General features: G+C 36.9%; 3 protein-coding genes across 5 annotated transcripts; 1 reads left to right on the forward strand and 2 right to left on the reverse strand.

Moving 5' to 3' along the window:
- LOC18782439 (DNA repair protein RAD4) lies at positions 829–9,204 on the forward strand. The gene is made up of 13 exons (XM_007217629.2): positions 829–1,103; positions 1,711–1,823; positions 1,917–2,219; positions 2,331–2,423; positions 2,736–2,828; positions 2,941–3,039; positions 3,273–3,322; positions 4,002–4,769; positions 6,828–7,095; positions 7,187–7,381; positions 7,499–7,651; positions 8,027–8,236; positions 8,501–9,204. The coding sequence occupies exons 1-13, from the start codon at positions 1,058–1,060 to the stop codon at positions 8,891–8,893; spliced, it is 2,784 nt and encodes a 927-aa protein (XP_007217691.1). The 5' UTR covers positions 829–1,057; the 3' UTR covers positions 8,894–9,204.
- Positions 10,061–11,784, reverse strand: LOC18784324 (HMG-Y-related protein A). The gene is made up of 2 exons (XM_007214984.2): positions 11,483–11,784; positions 10,061–10,788 (listed from the first exon to the last, which is right to left on the reverse strand). Exons 1-2 carry the CDS (start codon positions 11,531–11,533, stop codon positions 10,288–10,290), a joined length of 552 nt encoding a protein of 183 aa, XP_007215046.1. The 5' UTR covers positions 11,534–11,784; the 3' UTR covers positions 10,061–10,287.
- Positions 19,053–23,802, reverse strand: LOC18781767 (myosin-binding protein 3). Of its 3 annotated transcripts, none has more exons than XM_020560672.1 (4): positions 22,239–23,802; positions 21,972–22,136; positions 20,266–21,714; positions 19,053–19,576 (listed from the first exon to the last, which is right to left on the reverse strand). In XM_020560672.1, the coding sequence occupies exons 1-3, from the start codon at positions 23,563–23,565 to the stop codon at positions 20,285–20,287; spliced, it is 2,922 nt and encodes a 973-aa protein (XP_020416261.1). In that variant the 5' UTR covers positions 23,566–23,802; the 3' UTR covers positions 19,053–19,576; positions 20,266–20,284. The 3 variants fall into 3 exon arrangements, with proteins under 3 accessions (XP_020416261.1, XP_020416262.1, XP_020416260.1); XM_020560673.1 differs by having other exon boundaries at positions 19,053–19,562; positions 20,266–21,705; positions 22,239–23,801; XM_020560671.1 differs by having other exon boundaries at positions 19,053–19,562; positions 22,239–23,801.

Genomic DNA, 24,750 nt, shown 5'->3' on the forward strand with positions numbered 1-24,750 from the left:
AACAAGAATTTGTATGAAATCACAACAAATACAAGTTTTATTGAAGATTTTGGATGAAGAGTTGGTTTGGATGACGATAGCCAAAAGAAACAGACCTGGGAAGGAAGAAGAAAAGAGAAAGAAGAGAAGAGGAAGAAAGGAAAAAAAAGGGCTTGTGAAGGAAGAAGAAAGGAGAAAGAAAAAAAGAAAAAGAAAAAGGGGGCCTCGAAAGAAAGAAGAAAAGAGAAAGGAGTGAAGAGGGAGAAAGAAAAAAGAAAAAGAAATGGGGCCTGGGAAGGAAGAAGAAAGGAGAAAGAAACAAAACATGGGGCTGGAAGGAAGAAAGAGAGGAAGAAAGAAAGAAAAGGGAGAAAAAACTATACATTTTTCATTTTTTTAATGATAATTTTAGCCTTCTTAAAAAAAAACCATCATGGGGCCTTTATTGTCATTATACACGATCACATAATGCTACAAAAATTTTACCAAATAGTGTGATGCTGCTTTTTATACTCACAGCACTTTTACAAATATAGATTACCAAACACTTTGCTGCTTTACTTCACAGCTGATTATTTTCGTAGCACAACAAAAGCAGTTTCTTTTAAGTAAATTTAAGTTTTAGTCACAAAAAAACTTTCACTTTTGAAAAAAGCCAAAGCTTTTTCAAAAAAAATAGAAAAACCTCTTAACTTTCAAACAAGAATATGCAAATGTAAAGGATTCCTTAGGAAATCCAAAATAAATAAGGACAATTTAGTCTATTTTGACTTTTTTTAAAAAATTTATCTCTCCTTTGTCTTTTTCAAAGTATTCCGTCTTTTTAACTGTCAATTGGTTCGATCGGACTGACTGTTTGGAACCGTGAACAGGGCCGATCTAGGCCGGTTCGGTCGGTTCTTCAGTTTAGCGGGTAGATTTCCCAGCCCTACTTGTTGCTTACCGCGCCAAATCACACTATTCCTTCTTCATTCACGAACGCCGACGGCAACCAAGAAGACCCTAACCCTTAAAAAAAAAAGTAGACCCTAACAATTTTACGCGCGATCCCCTCCCTGTACAGTTGGGCCTGTAAAAAATGAGAAGCAAAAACGAGACTAAGCGTTCTAAAGAATCGTCATCAGGTATGTTTCTACGTTCCGAGAAAGTCGTTTTGTGTTTTCTTGTTTGGTTCTGTTTGGTTTTTTGTCTGGTTATCATTTACTTGAATTGGGGTTTTAATTGTGTTGTGGCATTCTTGAACTTGTAAATATTTCAATTTTTTGGAAAAAAATTGTTTTAGTTAACGAACGAAGAAACGTTTAGATTAAAATGGTTGTGTGAGTATGCTTGATTTGAAGAGTGTATTGAGTTCTGCGGGTTGATTTCGTTTTGTAGTGCCATTTGGTATTTATGTTTTCATATATATATATTTATATATTTTGTTTGGTTGCTGAGAACTTGTGGGAAAAGAAGAGAAAGTGAAATTGAAAATATTTATTTATCTTGGTGAGGTAGAATTGGATTAAACATTAGTGTCCACTTCACCAGATTCAGCAGCAGTTCTTGGCTTAGTTTGGTTAAGTGTTGTAGTTTTTATTTGGAACAAATAGCAGAAGCCACTTAGAGTAATTTAATGGAAATCCACAGTTGTGTGGAACCAAAGCTATTGTTGGTTTAAACTGTGCTTTGCTTAGGGAGTCTTAAAAAGTTGTGTCATTGATTGAAGTTAATACTTAATCTTGATTTCAGGAACTCTTGCCGACGTATCACTGGAGGCTGTGGGCAAACTTCTGAGGCGTTGCAATAAAACTGGGAGAAAAAAATTTGAGAATAGTCTGCGTCAATGTGATTCAATTGGAAAGGTTTGCCCATTTATTTTTGTTATGAGCACGTGCGTATGTGAAAATTAATTTTTTGAAATTTGGAGGCTTTGTCTTATGTTGGTTGTATTTCAGTCAGAGAGTGGGGCAAAGAGAGATGAAGAAGATGTGGATTCAAGAGTCAGAGGGAATAGTTTGGAAACTGCAGGTGGAAGTAAAGATGCAAAGAAAAAGGTCTCTTGGGAAGAGAAAGTTGATCGGGAAAGCTTTCAGTGCAGTTTTACGGACACTAAGGAAGAACTGGATGACGCAGATTGGGAAGATGGCCCAGTTCCCATTTTAAATTCCGTGGGCGATCATGAAGTGACTATTGAATTAAATGAGACACCAGATTCTACAAGAAGGAAACGTATTCGTCGGGCTTCTGCCGAAGATAAGGTGAATTACAGATTTTCATATGGAATTTGACATGGCATTTTATTTCATTATACCTTCCTTTTGTCATGACTCAATGCCAAAAGGGTTTGAAGTTCTCTGGTTTTCTTGCAGGAATTGGCTGAGCTTGTTCATAAGGTTCATTTACTTTGTTTACTCGCACGGGGAAGATTGATTGATAGAGCTTGTGATGACGCTCTTATTCAGGTAGGTTGGTTTTGGTAAATAGTGATCTTAATATTTGCTACATGAACTTACATGTTGAATTTATCAAAGAAAATAAAAGATACCACTAACATTAAATGTATAGCTTGTGATGATGCTCTTCTGCAGGTCATTGTTTCTTGTATATTATGATGATTGTTGGCATTGTCATCATGATAATCTGAGCATCTCAAAAGTCCATTGTTACTTGTATTATTCTTTTTCATTTTACCATAACATAACAGTGATAACACTATTTACAAAAATTGGGCCTTGTTTGCGGTCTTCTATTCTTAAAAGCTACCTATGTGGCAGGCTACTTTACTTTCTCTTCTTCCAGTACACTTGCTGCATATATCAAAGGTTGCAAAACCTACTGTAAAGGATTTGCGTCCCCTAGTCTTTTGGGTATGGCTTTAATTTTACTTTATTTTCTTGCATTATACATCCTGACTTTGTTTGTAGATTAATGGAATACAACTGTTCTATCTTGTTTGATTCGTTCACATCTAATTCACAGTTTCAAAATAACTTCCGTGTTAGAAGTACAAGTGTGAGCAAATCATTTTATTCGGCTCTGACTTTTGCTCTTGAAACCCATGAAGGGACTCAAGAAGAGGTCAGTTTTTTCTAATATCATTTCACAAGGGTTTTTAAATTTGACTGAATTTCTTTGGATTCAATTATCTTTTGTAGACCTAGTCACTAGTTGTAAACTGGTACCTATGAACTATTGGAGTCTGATAAAAAAGTTAGTCTACATTTATGACTGATATATATTTTTTTAATTATAATGGTTGCATTGTTTTCTGTAAGTTAATTAGTGCTCTAAGAATATCATTTTTGTTGCAGATTGCTGCGTTGTCTGTGGCACTCTTTAGAGCTTTAAATCTGACAACCCGGTATGACATCTGTTATGACAAAACTGAGAATATTGTATTGTCCTTGCTGATAACCAGTGCTTTTGAATATAATTATCTTTTTGTCTAAATTTTCAATGTGGTGATTTTTCTGGAGTAAAAAGAGAAAGAAAAAATCATTCTTATTGAAGACTTTCACCTTAAGGCTTCTTGCATGCTTCTTCAGCTTCTCCTCATTGAAAATTGGACTACAAAAGTCCCCTAATATTTATAAGAATATTGCTGTCTGTTCTGTTGGTTTTTGAAATGAGGATGACCTTCTTTAAAAATTTCAAGTCAGTATGACTTACATTTCAAGAAGCTGATATCTTTAGTGAAGCAGAATATACTCGTACCCATCATTCCATTATAACATTTGATAATTTGTTATAGAAAATTTTAATTTTGCTTTTCATATCTGATTTGTCACATAGAAGATCGCCTGGAGCAATCACTTAGAGTGCTATTGATTTCCTAGAAACTTTGTAGGAAGGCATAATTTGAGCTTTAGAGAGGAGTATTCTTGCACACTGGAATTTTGAAGTGAGGATATTGATGATCTAAGAAGTATAAAAATCTTAGCCCCTTTTAAATATTTGGTTAATGACTTGATTGCTCTAGATTTGCTCATACAAAATATCAATGCTATATTTTTCACTCTTGTTTGTTGGTTGCTTGGCAGGTTCGTGTCCATTTTGGATGTTGCCTCCTTAAAACCAGATGCTGACAAGACTGAATATTCTAGTGAAGATGCAAGCAGATCAAGTAGGGGAATATTCAGTACTTCAACTCCAATGGTGGCTAGAAAACAGGATGTCTCTGTGTCTCTTGGTAAATCACCTTCATGTAATGAGAGAGACAATGTCTGTGGAACTTCTCAGATGGGTTCATGCAGAAGTAAGGACTGCCACCCAACAAGTAACAACACTCCGCCCAAAGGTTCTTGTAATGCTTATGAGGTGAATGATAGAATGCTAGATACATTAGCTTGTGGGGCACATCATGATATCTCAGAAGCAGTCCTTAATAAGAAATCACAGGGATTAAAGAGGAGAGGGGATCTTGAGTTTGAAATGCAGTTGAAAATGGCACTTTCTGCTACAGCAGTGCCAACTGCAGATAGAGAAATGGGTTCGGGTGTGAATTACTTGAACGGTAATGAAAATTTCTCTTACTCAAAAAGAATGAAAAGAATTGTTAGCGAAGAATCACGAAACTCGTCCCAGAGTATCTCTACTGCAGTTGGATCGAGAAAAGTAGGTTCTCCTTTGTATTGGGCAGAAGTATACTGCAAGGGGGAAAACTTGACTGGAAAGTGGGTGCATATTGATGCTATTAATGCAATTATTGATGGAGAACAGAATGTTGAAGCTCTAGCTGCAGCATGCAAAACGTCTTTGCGATATGCTGTTGCTTTTGCTGGGAATGGGGCTAAAGATGTGACTCGCAGGTTATTTCATTGTCTTTGATTTTATCCATATTCACCATTACTATTATGCTATGCAGTTACCTTTAATCTAATTGTTGTGGACTTTTTTACACACTATCAACTTCCTACCAGTTTCGTGCTGCAAAAAGTGTGAGTCCATACCATGGGTTGCATATTGTTTAAATTCATTGTTCCTGAGCTGGGACCGATTCCAGATGCCATGGTAGTGCTTAGACATGCTTCAAGTTTCTTGATGCCATTCAGAATGCATAAATGGATTAAATTAAAGGCCTGGTATGGATATTTTGAGTTCATATGTAAAACATCGTCCTTTCTTCTTCTTTTAAACATCTGATCATCTCTGGTTGTCCACATCTGCGCTATAGGATGTGAATCCATGCTATTCAGTCCATAATGGTTGCAAAAAGAAGGCTCCTGGGGTATTATGATGTATCACTGAAAAAAAAGTGACCGAGGGTACTTGATTTGTTTTTGTCATTTGTTTACTAAACGTGATTTCTATTTGACATCATAAATCACCAGAACCAATGGTCATCGAGTTGTATTATTTTTCTGGCTTTCTTTCTCCTCTGTCTCTCTCTCCTTCTCTCCCTGAGTGTATGTGTGTGTATGGCCTGCTCAGACACCAACACAACATATTAGAAGGGAGAAAATTCTGAGGGGGCAACATTCTTCAATGTATGGGTATCTGATGCTTTCCTCATTGATTGATCAATTGTCAATTCAACCCATTTAAAGTAAATCTACAAGCAGTACAGACTGTTCCTATTGTTTGTTAGATTGGGAAATTCCTCAGCGTTACATCAAGAAGCTTCGAGATGTGTTGGATTGCCTCAAGGTTAGAAGATCTATTCATTGATTTGAATACTTTCTTATGCTCATGTAGTCACAGGTTAAACCATTCTAACTCTTGAACTCCAGTTGTCTCTTTCTCTGTGGAGTTGGCCACACCCTATGGGGTTTTGCGCACATCTTGCAGAGTGTGTTGAGCCTTTTTTAAATGAATTCCAAACAGCGGTCTTGTCTTTTTGTGTTGGAGCCGGCATTTTTATTAAACGGTTCAGTTGATCATCTGCTTATTAACTTCATTCCAGCGAGATTTGAGAGAGAATTCCTCTGAGATTGAAACTCTTTTCCTTCTCCCCTTGGTTGCGTTCGCTCCACAGAGAGGAAGACCTAGAACAGTTCGCTAATGTTTTCTCTACCATTGTGCAACATCACCACCGTGACTTTGTTTGTAAATCTTCTCCAGTGACAATCACCACATGACTCACTTAGAGAAGTGCTTAGATTGTTCATAGTGTTTGGTTGATTGCCCTGTGAATTTCTGCTGTGAAGTCCCAAAGATTTCAGTCGAAATTTCTGTATATTTGTAATGTGTAAGGTTTCATGGGTTACCATAATCCCTATTTAAATTTTAATGGATTTATGCAGTACCAGGAAACTAAGGGTGGATGTAAGCAACAGGCCGAACTGCCTAAAGTTGCTCTTTTTCTTTGTTATGCATGCTGAATCGTGTTATTTTCTAGTTCTAAAGCTTGTTTAACAGTGCTTACTATTATGTAATTTAGTATGCTTTACGTGCATTAGTTTTGATTTAACCTGTGCTGTTCATGCTTCTGTTTTCTTGCATTTTATCTGGAGTTTTGAATATGGTTTTGCAGAGTTTGAAATGGGGTTGACTGACTGGAATCCCAGTCAGGTCCGTCACATTTCCAGCGAACTGTTTAATTCACAATTTCTAAAATAATTATATTTTGATCCTAGTTCCATTTGGATTTTTACCACATTTTTTCCGATCAAAATCATATCCTGTAGGAGGCCCTTTATTTGTTAAATAGTGTAGATCATTAGTATTACAAATGCCCACCAGTCGTAGCGATGATCGGGGTTGAAGCTGTGTGTGACCGGAGTTTATAATAGTGTAGGTCATTAGTAAATGCTCACCAATCGTTGCTATTGTCGGTGTTGTTACTATTATTGTTATTGTTGCTGTTGCTGTTGTTATTGTTCTTACTACTTTCAATCATCCTCAATACCAACTTGGTCACCCTGCAGGTACTGTCTGAAGTGGTATCAGATAGCATCCCAACGAGTCAATTCAATATGGTGGGATGCGGTATTGGCACCGTTGAGAGATTTCGAGGTGACAGCAACAAGCGGCAGTGTCCATTTGGAGAAAGAACACACTGGATCCTCATCGGGACATGAACAAGCTAAATCCTTAAACATCTCTGACAGAGCGGTTATTGCTACTAGAAACTCCCTCGAGGATATGGAGTTGGAAACTAAGGCATTAACTGAGCCTCTTCCAACTAATCAGCAGGTATAGTGAATTGATAATGTTATATTACAAGATGTAAGTTGCGTAGCTGCATGTTTTTTCATTGCTTGATCATTTGAACTTCCTTACACAGGCCTATAAAAACCATCAACTATATGCTATTGAAAAATGGCTTAACAAGGATCAGGTACTTCATCCGAAGGGCCCCATTGTGGGTTTTTGTTCAGGTCATCCAGTTTACCCTAGGACATGTGTGCAAACACTAAAGACAAGAGAAAGATGGCTACGGGAGGGGCTGCAAGTTAAAATCAATGAGCATCCTGTGAAGGTCTGGTTTGGTTGATAGTAGTTGGAGCACTTCTTGATGCATTAACTCTATTCGGTTTATTACTGTTTATTGTTGTTTACATATTTGCTTCCCTCCCCTCCCATTTCATTTCTTCAGGAGTTGAAACGTTCTTCAAAAGTCCACAAAGTACAGGACCCTGAATCTGATAATTATGTTGGGGGAAATTCAAAACGAACTATTGAACTTTATGGCAAGTGGCAACTTGAACCCTTGGATCTGCCTCATGCTGTTAATGGGATAGTGCCAAAGGTGAATTGCTTCTAAAGTTTCCGTGGATGTTCATTCATATTGGAAGTGTAGATGAATTATGAATAAAGCGTCATTTTCTTCTTCTGTTTCTATTTTCAATTTTTTTTTCCACTCTGCAAGCTAGTACTGCGCATTTCCTTCCATTTGACAAAATTTTATTTATGCACAGGTTATATTTTCAGCATTCTACTGAGGTTAAAAATTCTGTTATTTAATCTATGCCTCTCTCTCTCTCTCTCTCTCTCTCCCCTCTTTCTTAAACATTTGCTCGAGAATGAATAACAGTAGTAGCTACTTCAGTAATAGTCAGTTTGGTTGTTCTTCAGTTCAAAATGGAGCTTCTTGTTACTGACAAATTCCATTTTTGATGCATAGAATGATCACGGTAATGTGGAAGTATGGTCTGAGAAGTGCCTTCCGCCAGGGACTATGCACTTGAGGTTGCCAAGGGTGTTTTATGTTGCCAAGAGGCTGGAAATTGATTATGCTCCAGCCATGGTTGGTTTCGAATTCAAAAATGGTCAATCATATCCTGTCTTTGATGGTATAGTAGTATGTGCTGAGTTCGGGGATGCAATAGTGGAGGTAAACTACATGGCTACCTTGATAAATTTTTATTTTTCTTGTGATTCAGTTTTATTTGGTGCCTTTCATTATTCAAAGCTCCTGAATCGTACCTCAAATCTTCCCAATGGGAAGGTGTTTTATTTTGTTCACTCTGAAGATGAATTGCTATTTGTCCATCAAAGTTGTTTGTGAATTTTCCAAAATTTTGTCCGTTCTTGATTCAATTGCCAGCACATTTCACCAAGAGATCTTGACCGAGTTTTTGGGCCACTTGTTCTTTAGGCATATGCAGAGGAAGAGGAAAGAAGAGAGGCTGTAGAAAAGAAAAGAAATGAAATGCAGGCTATTTCGCGGTGGTATCAGCTTCTCTCTTCCGTTGTAACTCGGCAAAGGTTAGAAAACCTCTATGGGGATTCCTCCTCATCTGTAGCATCAGTTAGCACCAAAAGTGTGAACGGTAAGTTAGATGTACAGGTTGATGGTAGTCCGAATGATGAGCAATCTCTTGCATGCCAGCAAGATGTGCATGAAAATAGGCCGGCTGGTCCGTCAGCTGCCATGCCGGAAAACCATGAGCATGTATTCTTGACAGAAAACCAGAGTTTTGATGAGGACAACTTGGTGGTGACAAGGAGGTGTCATTGTGGATTCACGGTGCAAGTGGAAGAACTGTAGTATTTCCATATAAACAATCTTCTTGATTGAATTAAAATGATGATGCTGCTTGTCATTTAAGGACGTGGGCTGAGCTCGGAATGAAGAATGAACTTCCATGTGTTTTTGACGTTGTAAGTGCATTCTGTCCTTAGTCCTTGTGAGTTTGATGAAATGTAAATGCAATAGAATAGTGATGTGCAGAAAATTTGAGGCTATCCTTATGTTTATAGTTCAATTTTCTGTCGCACTTAACTTTTGCTTTTATTGCGTTTTGGGTAATCAGAGTTAAACAAAGGTTTACTAAGGGAGATGGATGTTTTATTACTTTACCTTCTCGATTGTGTTCTTTCAGCATTTTCTTAGGACATCGGATCATTAATTTATACAAGGCACCCATAATTTCATAAATAAATCAAACTTTTGGTAGATTTTTGGTTGAAGGAATACTCAGTTTACATCTCAATGCAAGTGGCTGAATGGCTGAGTTCTGGGGGTACCAGCAATGGAGCACTCACAATGCACAACCAACGCCCAATGGTCCTTGGGAGTTATGAACATTAAAAGTAGGATATCCATTATGAAACCTTAAATATATTTATTTCCAACTGAATTTGAACCCCACAGCAGAACAATTTGAACAAAAATCCTTCATCAATTATACACCACATTCAACGCAAAATATGGAGGGTTCCACGGTCCACCTTTAAGCCCCCACATGAAGTCACCATGGGACAAAAGGGCCTTCAAGAAAGAGACACACCAACAGATAAAGACTAAGGCACCATAAACATTAAATATTGAGCAACCACTTTGCACAAAGTAACGGCCTTGTAAAAGAAAACACGTATTTTACGAGTTCTATTTTGTGTAAGGATTTGTCATTCAAGTAGTTAAAAGTATTTATTTTTGCATCGGGATTCTAAGTTCCACCACCCCTTCCCCACAATATCACTTGTATAAAAAAGAAAAAGAAAAAGATGCTCTGTTTGGTAAAAGATACTGAATTGAACCATATTTAAAACGACACCGAACTCAACTATATTAAACTACTCATTGCCAACATAATCATTAAAATCCTACTGAAAATACCCAACTTTCAAATAAACCTTGAATAACCCAAATTAGCCTTCAGAAAGCACAGCCAAGCAACATGAAATTATGACCCCCCAAAAAAAGAAGCTGAAATTTTGGCACAAGAATTATAAGATAACAAAATGAAATGAAATCCCAATCATATAATTTGTAGCAGTCATGTCATATCCCCTCTAAAAACTAGAAAAACCAACAGAGCCTCAAGCAACTGCATTACATTTTACAAGCTAGCGGTTAAGACATGACACAGCTAAACTAACAACACAACATCCAATTCTACAAAACACAGAGGGAGAGACACTAAAAGTGGTAATAAAAATCTATTGCTCAACACTAACTTCAGCACTCAGTGAATCCTTCACTTTTGGAGGCCTACCCCTTGGCCTCCCGGGCATTGTATCTGTCACCGTGGCCGAGCCACTTAACCCTCCGGTGGGCTTAGCCATCTTCCTTGGCCGCCCTCTTGGCTTCCCACTTCCTGAAGACACCTTAACCTTGGGAGGCTTTGGGGGCGCATTGGGGTCCTTAGGCGGGCGGCCCCTAGGCCTTGTTGGGCCCAACACCGCGTCTGGTGGCAGTGAATCCTTGGGTTTTGGTGGCCTTCCACGCCCCCGCCTCGGTGGTGCATTAGGATCCGGCTTGGTGTAGTTGTTTTTCCAGAATACCAGCTCACCACTATCTTTCATTTTGTTCAGGTGGTGAGAGAGAAGTGAATTGTGGCCGGCTGGCAAATCCCCATATGTTGATTCAATGAACTTTGATATTGAGGATTTGTTCGAGCCATTCTTTTCATTCAATGCTTCAATGGCCTTCAGAATCATCTGAAATACCACAACTGAAACATTTTACAACAACAAAAACAAAACGAAAAATCCTTTTTCTTTGTATTGAGAAAATGCTCTTTGGATGAACTTAATGCCCAGAAATAGAAGGCTTTTCAGTCAGCATAATGCAGTTCAAGGGCTAAAAAAAAACCATTGAATTTTTTTTTGGGTCCTGGTATATCAAATTATTGAACAAAGTAGCAGAACTCAAATCTATGAAACAATGTGAAATTTTAAGAAAATCCTAAAACTGTAGTCAGAATTTAGATGAAATAAATGGGTAACTTTTTTCAGGAATTTCCAATATTTTTTATTTTTCCTCAATAATTTACCCAAATTAAAAATAAATTTTTTTAAAAAAACCAGGACAACAGGTAGAGGTATTCAGATCAGTAAAAGTTCATTTCTGATGAGGAGTTTGAGAATTAAATGGAACCAAGCGCTCCATTTTTTTTTTTAAACATTATTTTGGAACCCATCTAAGTCTTCCTTTTTCATAACACAAAATCCAAAAATGAAAACTCAAATCCAAGGTCATGAAATATTAAGAAATTCAGCAGGGGGAAAAAAAAACCAATATTTGTTAGAAATGTGAGAAATAATGGCTGAACATGAAAAAAAAAAAAAAAAAAAAAGTTGTGAAGAGAAAATTATTTTAGTTTGAGATTTGGGCAGGAGAGAGAAGATGTACCTCAGGGTAAGGAGGGAGTGATAGAGGTTTATTAACCTCTTCAGTGGCCATTAAAATTGTTGCAGAGAAAGAGAATAAAATCTGTTTGAATTTGAAGGCCTCAGAGTGAAAAGAGTACCCCACAAAGTAAGCACACACACCACACTCTCAGCTACAGCAGCAGCAGCAAACCCTCTGTTCAAATTTCAGATGGTAAAACTCTAAACTGTTGGGGATTTCGGCAGAAATTTTGCAACTTGTAAGGATTTGAGAGCGAGATTTAAGCCAAAAGGATAAAGTAAAGAATAAAATAATTTTTTCCATTTCGGTTCTTGAATGGACGGCTGGGAGTTATGGAGTGGAGGATGGAACGGTTGAGAGAGTCTGTCATGGGGATCGCACGGATCGTTGACGTGGCAGGTGATGGAACGACTGGTTGGAACTTGGAAGCTTCTAAATACAATTATTTTTGTTAAATCTTTTTTTCTTATATACCAATATTCTTCCGACCAAAAAAACAAAATTCATTTTTTTGGTAAATCTTTTTTATACAAGCGATATTAGGAGAGAGAAGGTTTTCTCACACACAATGTCAAGGTGCCATCGGGGTTCGCTGTCATATTTCTAGTCGGGATCCAACTCTGATACTACTCTGTCACAACCCAGCTTCACTAGCAAGATATTGTCCGTTTTGGGTCTGGGCCCTCATGCTTTTATTCATGAGCTCAAACTTATGCTATTTTGCCCAAAAAAACTCTTGCTGGGAAGTTAAGTGCCCATATATATATATAGTCTCGATCTCTTGGACTACAGGGGTCCAAGAGATTTGTAGTCACTCACCGTTGGATGTAAATTCAACGGTTCACTCACTCTTGCACTCCTTTTGAGAAACTTTTTTGAACTGTTAGATGTTACATCTAACGATGGGTGACCATAGTTTCTTGGACCCCTGTGGTCCAAGAGATCGGAGTTGTATATATATGGTACTTCACCTTTCCCTCCTCAAGTGATGTGGGATTGCTCATTGATCTTGCCCATTCTCACCTTTACGGCTCACAAGTCTTAGACTAGACTCTGTTGGCTTTTTTTTTTTTTTTTTTCCTTTCCCAGTAATTTGCTTCCGCTCTCTTATTTATTTCTTCAATAACACAATTTTGAAAATCGCTACCCTAAATGGATGTATAAAGGCACATAGGTTGTAGCTCAAGTGTAAAGGTGTCGAAAGGGTGGTAATGAGCTGGCACGACTCGTTTAAAATCAAGCCACTAAGTAATTCGGGTCATGCCGTGACGACCCATTTAATTAATTGTGTCTTGTCGTGTCAACCCATTTACAAAAATTATTGAGCTCAACTCAATCCAAACTCAAGTCCACATTAAAACAAACCATGCTCGGCTCGAGCCCGCACCATAAGCCCATTTAACTTTAATTACCTTTTTTTAACCAGAATTTTCTTTCAAGTCTTGTTATTAATATACGTCAATTTTATTTAGACCTCATATGAGTATATTTAGGAGTGAGCTCAATTTACAAATCTCATATTCTGTGTACTATACCTGAACTCACTATAAAAAAAAGGCAGTATTTTTAGGCTAGTTGACTATTTGCATACTAGTAATTCTTCAAAGTCACAGTCACTCTTTAGAATTTCTATACTAAATTGATCACATATATAATTGTCAATAAGAAGAAAGACCACATATTAATCGTATTAAATAACAATTAAATGTATGAAATTACAGTTGATATAATGAATGTAATAAATATACAACAACTATCATATCATGTGTTCAAAAACATATGATCTGCTTTGAAGTATCAACAACTATTCTGACCCCCCAAAAAAAAAGTATCAACAACTATCCTTTACATTATTCTGTAAATTAGAGCATCTCCAACCAATATGTCAAAAGTGCCACATAGACATATAACGGCTAGAAATAACATCTCACATTAATCTAACCGAAGTGTTAAAGCTAATGTGGAATGAAGGCAGGTAGTTGAGATGTTATTTTTGACATCCCAAAAGTAAGATGTCAAATAAATAAATATATTTTTTCTTTTCTTTTTCATTAAAAATAAATCAACACTAAAATGTAATAAAATAATAATTTAATTTGACATATCAGGTGGAGTGTAAAGCTGTGTAAGATGTCAAATTGTCACATCAGCCATCAAATGTAAATTTAATGTTTGATATTTGACATCTCCCTTGGATATGCTTAGAAGGGTTGCCAACCGTCTCCAGAGTGTCAAATGGAGTTGGATTCCTCGAAGTATCAACAAAGCGGATCAAGTAGTGGCTAGTATTGGCATCAAAGTGGTGACGCAAGTTTGTTGGGCTAAAAGGCCACCACCGTCTCTTTAGGTTTAGGGAGTGTTGGAAGCAGATGGTCTTCCTGGACCACCAAACTAATGTTCTTATCTTTACTTTGTACAAAGTTAGCCTCTCCATTTGCTTGTTTTGGCTGAGTGCGTGCTGGCTTAGTTTATAGGTTTTGTTCATGAGAGCAACTCCAGTGGAAGGGGCTAGCCCGGGTAAGAGGTTCCCTAGGCCCCAATCCTGTTTCTAGCTGCCAAGGCTTGCTAGGGCAAGCATTGGGCTCCACAAACCTGGGCAAGGCCCAAGGAAAGACTTGCCTGGGCAAGACGACTTAATACTGACGTCAACAGCAAATTTAAATAACAAAAAAATTGAAAAAAATTCCAAAATTCCAAAATTTTCAAATTTTTTTTTTTTTTTGAGTTTTTATAAATACCTAGCCATATTCTTCACTTCTCACACCAAAACTCTATACAAATTCCTCTCCTCATATCTCATGTGAATAATGGTTGACATGGCAATGGATAGAAAACCAATAAAAAATTACAATGGCAGGCACTATTTATGTGAATAGTAACAGACCTTGCCTTTAGTCATGGAAAATGGGTGGAAATACTCTTAATGAAACACCTTTTCGTCAAAAAAATAAAATAAAAATTCTTTGACTTTTTTTTCAAAATGTGTAAGGACGATACCAAAGTCTTAAATTTCGATAATATCGCCGAAATCAGATTTGGAAACTTACAAACATAACTTGAATCTCATGTTTATTGGGTTTTTGTTGTTGTTGTTGTTGTTGTTGTGTGTTTTTGTTGTAGGTACTTAGCTTGGCTGTTGTGGGAGCATATATTTTCGTCTCCAATCAGGGCACGCCACGTGGAAAAGAAGATTATCTCTTTAATTAATTAATTAAATCAGTTTATCTGGCTAATTAATTAATTGGGATAAATATCTTAATTAATATGATATTATCTTTATTTAAAGAGATAATATCATTAATTAAGATATTATCACAATAAAGAGAAGATAATATCATTTAAATCAGATATTATCTTCTTAAGAGATAATGTCTATTTAATTCAGATATTATCAGGCCCATTCCTACGAAACCCTAGCCCCGAGGCTCCTATAAATAGACGACCTCATTCATCATTCAAGGTACATCTAAACCTACTCCTTATACCCGAGAAAAATACCCGAAGCTCTCTCTCCCTCTCCACTCTCCATATTTTCTCCCCACGGCTCCGGCCACCACACACGGCTCCGGCCACCCGGTTTACACCCTACATAAAACTCCGTACCCTTTGCTTAGCTATTGTTTTCCTACAAACACTCGAACTAACTTAGGCATCGGAGGGCCTTTGGCCAACACCCCCCGGGTGTGGTCTATTTACTCCAGTCTTTTTTACAAGAATCGAGGAAGAGAGAGAAGGAAGATCGAAGGTTGAAGGATCTAGAAGCGAATATTCTCCCGTGAGATTATTTGCACAAACAGCTGTGACTACGATAGTAGCGAAAATATCAATGGCAACGAAAACGGCTGATTTATGGGTCTTCGTTTCGAGTTTGCCTTTTTTCTAGCCATAGTCATGGGTTGAGGTTGGTGGTTGTTGGTTTTCAGTTGTTGTTTTGGTCCAGTAAGTGCATCAACTCTATCGAGTTTGATGAGTGGTTGTCGTTTCTCTGAGGGAGAATTTGGGTTTGTAAGTTGCGTTATGGGTGTTGTACTTGATTATTAAAGATTCGAGGCGATTAAGCCCAACTGTCTGTGGCTTTGTGTGACTTTAAGTTGGTCTTGTGTGGCTTTAAGTGGAGGTGTACTATAAAGTCGTATTTCTTGGTTACTTTTCCACCATTACTAAACATGGGAAATTATTTCACATCAATTTTTTTTCGTGAAACGGGACTTAAATGTTTCGTGTATTATAGGGTGATAACCAATTAAGAGATAAATTTTGAAAGCTTGAGTTATTGTGAGCGCTTGGGTGTATTAGGAATTCTCTATTATAAGGAATTGAAAGTAGTGAAATCACATTAAAGTTTTTATTTATTACAGATGTGATTTCTTCTTCGATTTACTTTTGCTACTTTCTTAGTGGATTTGTCACGTGTGGACATAGTCCAATTTAAGATGGACCTTGTTAAATTCTTGTCTTGAATTTTTTTTTTTTTTTGTTGATAAATTCTAGGATTATATTTATAATTGAACCAAAAAGGTCAATAATCACAAAGGACCAATACAAACTAACCACAAAGTGCCACTGCAATAACGAAGCGATCTAACATCAAAATTAAGACAATCTTGTGTGCCTCCACGAACGATCACGCAAGATCGAAGAAACTCTGACTGGGCATCCCAACTAAGATCGCAAACTCATAATAATCAAGAAGAGATAAAGCTTTAAAATCCTAAGCCATAACAATACAAATAAAACTTTCACAAAGGAGAGATGAAAAGCTATCACAAAGGAGAGATGAAAAACTCTCAGAAAGAAGTGAAAAGCTCTCACAAAATGAGAGGTGAAAACTACATAGAGAACTCAAAAAATCTTTGTGACTTATTCCAAACATAAAGAAACCGCAAAAAGGATGGTGGTGGAGATCCTATGCCGAAACGCAGGTGGAGATCTGAAGCCGAAATACAGCCGCATGTGATTGTTGGAGGAAAATCATAACAAAACGAAGACAAATAGAGGAAACCCTCTGTCTTTGAAAATAGGGAAAGAGAAGAAGGAAGGAAGAACAATGGTTTCCTACCCCCCTCAAAGTAAAAACGGCTTTAGGAGTGTTTTTAGAGAGAGAAGGGGCTAGAGTTTCTCTACTTCACAATGCTTCAAAGTGTCTTGTCTTGCCTTAATTGTTGTTTTCTGCATCTATTTTCTCTTGGTTGGTTGTGTGACTTTGAAATAGGAATTTATTCTGAGAGTCCTAACATCTAGAAAAGACAAATATATATATATATATATATGATTTAATTTTTTAATTAAATAAGAATAATATAGTAAATTAATATTTTTTAAAATAAAAACTAAAATAAGAACATAGGTCTTATTTTTATAGGACACAACTTCTCTTATTGTTTTTACTCGGATTCTCTTTCTTAATTCTAAAGGAAAAAAATAAAAAAAAATCAATTGGCATACACTCATGTGTGTGCCAAGGGGCTAGTCTTGATAATGCGTCATATTTTTCTCTTGGTTGGTTGCATCTATTTCATATATATATATATATATATATATATCCCCTTTTATTAAGGGATTTTTCAAAATAATTTTATTTGAGGGACACCTTTTAGGGCCATCTACAATTTTATTTTCAATGATCCGAATCATCTGTATTTTAAGTCTACATTCATAGATCATTCTTGTAAAAAATTACACAAATTGAAAACCATTTTGACATCTAATTGTGTCCCACAAAATCAAAGAACACAGTGCTTCAAGAAAGTACTAAAATTTCAATAATTTAATTGAGTGGTCAAATGAAATCTTGTTCAAGTGATTTTTTTAGATATGATCTATGAATGACTATCTATAAAATAGATGGTTTGGATAGTGAAATACTATGCGGAGTGGGCCGTACAAAGGTGTCCCTTAAATAAATTTATTTAAGGAATCCCTCAGCTGAAACTCTTTGTATATGTGTATATATATATACAGTCCCTTCTATTGAGGGATCCCTACGAAATTTTTTTCAACAATCCAAACTATTTATTTTTCACATCTTCATTCATAGATCATCCTTGCAAAAACTCATGCAAATTGAAAATCATTAAGGCATCTAATTGAGACAAACAAAATCAATGAACACGGTGCTTCAAGAAAGTATTTGAATTTCAATAATTTAATTGAGTGGTCAAATGATATCGGATTCAAATGATTTTTTATTTTTTTATTTGGTAGAGATGATCTTTGAATGAATATATATACAAAATAGATGGTTTAGATAAGTGAGATACAAAGCGGAGTGAGCCTTACAAGGGTATCCCTCAAATAAGCTTATTTGAGAGATCACCTTAATAAAAGCTTTCTGTATATATATACAGCTCGCTCTGCATTATATTTCGCTAATCCAAACCATCTATTTTGTATATATTCATTCAAAGATCATCTCTACAAAAAATTACTTGAATCCAATTTCATTTGACTACTCAAATAAATTATTGAAATTCAAGTACTTTCTTGAAGCACCATGTTTATTGGTTTTGTTTGTATCAATTAGATGCCTTAATAATTCAATTTGCACGATTTCTTGCAAGGATGATCTCTGAATGAAAATGTGAAAAATAGATGGTTTGGATCGTTGAAATTTTGTTTAAGGGACCTATAGGGTGTCCTTCAATAGAATATATATATCCAGTCCATTAAATTTACATTATAAACCTTTTCAGATATATAGAATTAACTTAAAAATATTGAAACTTCATTAAAACATAGCAAAGAACGAAAACGACCCTCTTCACCAATCCCTTCACAGCTCATAAGCTGCAATTTCTTCAGCTTTCTACAGCTTCTCCAAAGCCAACCCAAGCCCCAATCATCAGCTCCAATTTCAGATAAACAAAGACTTTCCAAACCCAATTATGCATCAGAATCCTCGTTGCATCACCCATATTTTGTATTGGCATCAACAACTAGCTCAAAACTTTCCCCACAGCAAACCAAGATTGACAATTCATTCAAAGACGGGAAATTGAGAATCCACAATTTTGTGTGTGATAGCATTTTGATGGTGGTGGCTGCTAGGATGGGCAAGTAGGGGGAGGTAGCTGGGATTGGATGGTGGTACCTTGTTTTTTAATTTTTAGTTTTAGTTTTTGGATCTCATTTTAATTTTTTTTAGTGCTTATTTATTTATTTTTAAATTCAATTCAATTATTATATTAGTTTTTAAAAACTTTTTACATCAAATTAATGGATTGGATCACATTGGTTAACGGTGCTAAACACTAAATTGGCCAAATTAAAAACACAGGGACTAAATTGACAAACAAAATAAAACACAAGGATTATTTTGACATTTAAGCCTAAAAATTAATAAAGCTGAAAGGTGGGTGAATAAATACATTTGGGGTGGCAATAGGAGGACTTAGAAACAAAACCGAGCTAATTAATAAAAGATTTTTTTTTAAAAAAAATAGAAGTGATAGTCTAAATTATGAGGGGAGGGGATTTTTCACACACACTACCAAGGTGCTGTGACGGTTTGAACCTAAGACCATTGATCTGTAAGTCAATGCCTTTTTTCACTTAGTTAGATCCTGTTGGCATGAAAGATTCCTTTGTAATGCAATTTTTTTTTTTTTTTTTTTTGAAATTAAAACTGCCAAAACCAATGACAGACACTATAGTATAGGACCATATATGTGGTTTACAAAGACTCGTCCTGCTTTGAGTTGAAAAAGGCTGATGATAATATGACAGGCGGATTAAGAGTTACACATCCTCTTCCCCCACCCAAAAATAAAAAAGAGCTAAGAAGAAGCATGAGAAAATCAGAAGTAATTTCCTAACCAACAGATTCGGAATAGTATGCTTCTCTTCACCATTCACCTGTGCCAGGTAACTGCAGTGATGAAGAGCTGCTGCAAAATTTTGGGCATAGCATTATTCTTATACCAAACCCAAGTGGAACAAACAATACTAGGAATCTCTCTCCTCCATTAAGAGATCTTCCCCTCATCCCACAATTTTTGTTCAACAGTATTTAAACAAAATGTGGATTCTTCATCACTCACATATCTGTTTCTGTAGGCATTCTGATCACCAGGGGTGCAATCTGCAATCATCAAACTGATTTATTATTTTAGGGCCGTTGGATAACCATTTCAATTTTAGTTTTTAGTTTTCATTTTTTGTGCTATAGGATAGAGAAATAAGAGGGAGAATGGAAGTGAGAATGAGAGTGGAGATGAGATTTAGTGGGAAGATGAGAGGGGAGGATGGGAGGGAGGAGTAACAAAAGTGAAAACAAAAACTAAAAACTGAAATCTATTTGAAATTGTTTTCACTTCCAAGTTTTTGTTTTCACTTTTGTTACTCCCCCCGCTCCAATCCTCCCCTCTTATCCTCTCTCTCAATTTCATACTCACTCCCATACTCACTCTTATTTTCCTCTATACACTAGCACCAAAAATGAAAACTAAAAACTAAAATTGAAATGGTTATCAAACGGGCCTTAACGTTTTTATTTTCGGAAGTGACAAAAATAAATGCATGCTTCTTTATCCTACTCCTATAGATTAGAATGAATGTAGAAATTTAACTAAATTTATTTTATTTTTCTAACTAGGTTGTGTTATTTTATTTGTTAGTTGGTCCACATTTTGTCTTGAGAAGAGCAGTCTTATGTGTTAAGAGTGGTGTGTGTGCCTCCAACATTGTTTTAGTTCTTCCTAAATAGTAAAATTGAGTTGTGAACTTTGTGAATATTTTTCTCCAAATTAATTTTTGCTGTACAAAGTTGGAATCAGAATCTGTACCTCTTAGCTTCTCATTGTATCAATCAAGTGCAACTTCACCCTCAGGATCATTCAGGTTCTTTACGCGGAGTTCAACGACCCTCAAATCCTTGAGATGTTGCAGGATCTCTTGGAGAAGATCCACTCCCTTGTCTCCCTTCTTTATGGAGCCCATACAATGCTTTAGAAACTCCCTGTCTGCTTCAAGAGCTTGTAGCCTCTCATAAACATGATCCACCTCCTCTTCAATGGCTATTTTGTTATCATGCAATTCAAAACTGGTAAATGAATTCTGCATTCCAGTAGATTCAGATTCAGCTTGTTCTTCATGCATCAACCCTTCCTCAGTTTCATTGTCAGTTGCATCCAAAAGTGGAAGAAGCCTCTTTGCCATGGAACCCAACGTTTGTCTCTCAGGATGGTGTTGATCCTTAGAAAATCCATTCGATATCCCATTTTCTTCTGGACTACTAAAATCATGATTCTCTTCAAAGTCTTTAACACTACACGTTGAGGAATGCTCAATTGATTTAACATCCTCGGAGAATTCCTCATTTTCACCCAATGTGATTAGCTTCTCCTCCAATGCTTTGAGCTGATCAAGAATGGACAGCCTCTCTTCCTCGAAGCCTGCTAGTGATTCATCAAGAACACTCATATTTTTAACACAATCCAAAGCTATTTCTTCCAAACTTAGAGCCGCTTCATCTGTAGTATTGTGGTTACTGCTTTCTTGTTGGCCACCGAAGCCACTATCTTCATCCCTTGCTTGAGAATTAAGATCAATCGATAGCGCATCACTATCCCATGAATGGCTGCAAGAAGCAGAAGAGTTTCTACTTCTTACACTTCCATATTTAATTCTGCTCACAGTCCTCATCTTCTCTTTTTCCTCATAATCTAGGACTTTCTTTTGATAAACTTCCACTTCTTTCTCTAGTTCTTGCTTTTCCTTCTCCTTTTTGTTCATCAACTCATTCAAAAGTTGTAAGGCATCCTGATCATACTCAGATTGTTCTTCCATCATCCTCTGGTATTGCAATGCCTCCATTTGCATTGCTGCCTTCTCTTCCTGAAGCCTTGTTATCATAGCCATGGTCTGGTTGGCAGCAATTGCAGACGCACTCCTCTCTTCCTCTAGTTCTGCATATAAAGAACTTAAAGCTTTACGTTCAGCTGTCAGCACTGCTTTGAGCCGTCCAATGGTTGCAACAGGATCCCCAACTTCCATCTCACTTACCACACTTCCATCTAAATACTCTTCTACCGCTGATTCCTTTTTTTCATCCAGTTTCTTGTGCAAGTAACCAAGACTGTTTACAGAAGTTGGTGTGGCAGGAAAATTCTCTTCCTCTGGTTCATTAGGCTCTGAACACATGCATGAATGATTTATTTCTTCTTGAGCCTTTTCAAGCATGCTTGTTTCCTCTTGCGATGTAGCTCTTTCTTCATGCCATATCCCTGTCAAAACTAAATATATTTTAAAAGAATATATTTCCTTGTATTAAACATATTACACAAAGTCCCTATTTATACTGATACAGAAAATCTACGTAAGCTAATTGCTAGGAGGAGATTGTGAAGTTGACTTCCGTGTGTGCTAGGAAAGGAAAGCTGCGTTAACACCAGCTCTTTCTGATTTGATAATTACACAACTTACAGTACTATGTGTTTCCTCAAATGGATTTTTGTCTGTAGGTAGAGGTAAGAATGAACTTGAGATTTACCAGCATTCTGAGCCATGAATGTGTCAGGTACATTGGGAATTTCGAAGCATGGAGATGAAGAACCTTCTCGAGCTTGAGGCTGATCAGTTGCATGGTCAGACACTTCCATATTTGCCAAACTTCTTGATAGAATGTGATCAACAAAAGTACTTTCTTCTTCAGATGCTGCTTTCATTAAGAAACATAATTAGAATAGGCCATCATGGTCCGCGAAGAGAAATAGATTCCAGTGAATAAATGTCATGAATAATTGCAATTTCTCTGTACCTGGTGGATCATTTGGTTCCTTCTTATCTGGCTCTTCAATGCGAACAAATAATTTTTGACCTCCTGGAGCAGTGACAACTTGATCAGATGGCATGCCAACCAAATCTTGTTTTCCCTCTTCTGCATCTACAACAGAAGAATTATCACTAAATCCCCTGGCCTTCTCCAGGCTTTCAAGATCCCCATTACTCGTCTTCTGTGAACTCTTGTTTATCATGAACAAAGCTGCTTCTCCCGAGAGTTGATGTCGCGATCCAATACTTGGCTCAGAATCAAAACTTCCTTCTTGATGATCATGCTCTCTCACATCTTCCTCTTTTGCATTGCGGATTCCTTGGTCTATTCTTGTTGAAAAATCAATCAACTCAATGGGAATCAACCGATGATTGAGAGCACAGACCATACCATTTTCGGAAGGCAGGGGGATAATTTCAAGAGAGTAATCTTCTCCAAAGCAACACTGGATGGTAGTAGCACTAGCATCAGAGGATTGATGGACAAGCTTCATGCTGTTAGAATCTGACCGTATAATGTCACGAGAACCTGCTTTGCTATCTGCATTCGCGTCCGTTTCATGACATAGAAATGTCGATCTAGACCTTGGACAATCTTCCCCTGCATTGCCTCTGAAGCTAGAACTACAAACATCAGATGAGAATTGATGTTCATCTGCCACTCTATCATCCTCATGTTCTTCATTAGTTGTTTCCATCTCATAGCCATTGTCACTGTGGGTTGACAGGCTATCAGGTTTGGTTGTGCCTTGGTATTCTATAGTTGAATTTCCTTTCTTGGCATACTCCAAGGAACCCCAAGACGGCTCAAACGGCGAAGAAGGAGAGTAGAGCTTGCTGTTCAAGCTCTCACTGCAGCAAGAACATACACAAGGTAATTTCTCTTCTTTTTCAAGCTTGTTCTCACTCAACCACGAAACGAAAGCCATACTTGTTGGCATTCCAGTAGAATTTCCTCTAAAATTTGGTTGAGAAGCCAAGCAGTTGCCACACATATTATGTGATTTGGCCAGTTTTTTATGATTCAAACAGTAGCACATGTACGATATCTCAGTGGCATGCATCTCACATACATCATCTGTGTAAGACTTTGAGCTCTTGCCTCGTTCCAAGATGTGCTCAACTCTACAAGTACACAATGGGCAAGGTGGTTTGAGGCCAAAGTACTTGGAAAATTTTGTGATCAAGTAACTGAACAAAGAGTTGAGGAGGAGGAGCATTATCAAAGTCCATTCAAGGACAGCATACACTAGAATTACAATGAACTTGGGGACGCTTCTATGCAACCTGGTTGCAAACTTGTTGGGAGCCATGGATGGAGAGAGAGAGAGAGAGAGAGAGAGAGAGAGAGAGAGAGAGAGAGAGGAATGCTTTTCAAGTTAGACAGAACAAGACTTAGCTGTTGCAAGAGAAGCAGAGATGCTTCCCAGTTTGTTGTACTTTTTTTAACAGTAGTATATTATAATGTACATGCCAAATTTTGTCTTGGGAAGAACTTGGGAACGTTGGTTAAAGACCTTTTTTAACTTTTTTTTAATTAATGGGAGACATGAATTCGACTTGAAACCTCTTCCAATTTTAATAAGAGAAATACCACTAAACAAAAAGGTAGTTGGTTCCGAATGTTTGTTAGGGACTGTATTACCGCTGTATAAGGAAGCACATGCTGTATCTAATACTCATAATCAGACCCCCTACACCTCCAATTTAAGCTTTCAAGTTTCAAGTGATGATCACTAAATTCAAATTATTCTTTAATAGTTTTCTTAGTTTTCAACTGGTTAATTGATACTTAGATATACCACTAATATAAACTATATGCTACTTGGGATTCTTATATTGAAATTAAAGTGACAGGCAGGGAATGATGAAACATGGGCTGTCAACAGTGGCAGGCATGATGGAAAAGCTATGAAGAAAGAAAAAGGTTCGTGGAAAAAAAGGGAAGGGAGTGGATCAAATTGGGGATTGTGACAGTGATTGAAGAGCCTTTGTATGAATAAAGTTGGTTAATAATGTTTGTGGGTTATGGTCTCTCTCCCTGCTTTTGCTCCCTGGCGGGCCTCTATGCTTTCTTTAACTTTTGAAAAGCTCACTCATGGGTCTTGAGGCACCTAAGAAATATAATCAAAGATTCTAACTAAAGCATACCAAACCAATGCTTTTTTGAAAGATTTAAGGGTGTACTATTACAAAAACAAAACAAAACCCATAAATACTTTTTTTTTTTTAAAGTCAAAAAGAAAAAGTTAGAGTTACCAAACACCCCTAATAAAGGCCAGCGGGGTCTAGCCTAGTGAAAAATAGCATCGACTTGCAAGTCATTGGTCTCAAATTCGAACCTCATAACATCTTAATTGTGTATGTGTGAGAAAACCAACCTCTCTCTTCCTAACTTTGACAACAACAACAAAAAAAAACCCTAAAAAAGAATAGTGTTTAACAAGAATTAAAAAAATAGTAGCCCCACATGCGGCTAAATTGCTCATGCAAATTCC

This window comes from Prunus persica, chromosome G3, assembly GCF_000346465.2.
Source record: "Prunus persica cultivar Lovell chromosome G3, Prunus_persica_NCBIv2, whole genome shotgun sequence".
NCBI lineage: Eukaryota > Viridiplantae > Streptophyta > Magnoliopsida > Rosales > Rosaceae > Prunus > Prunus persica.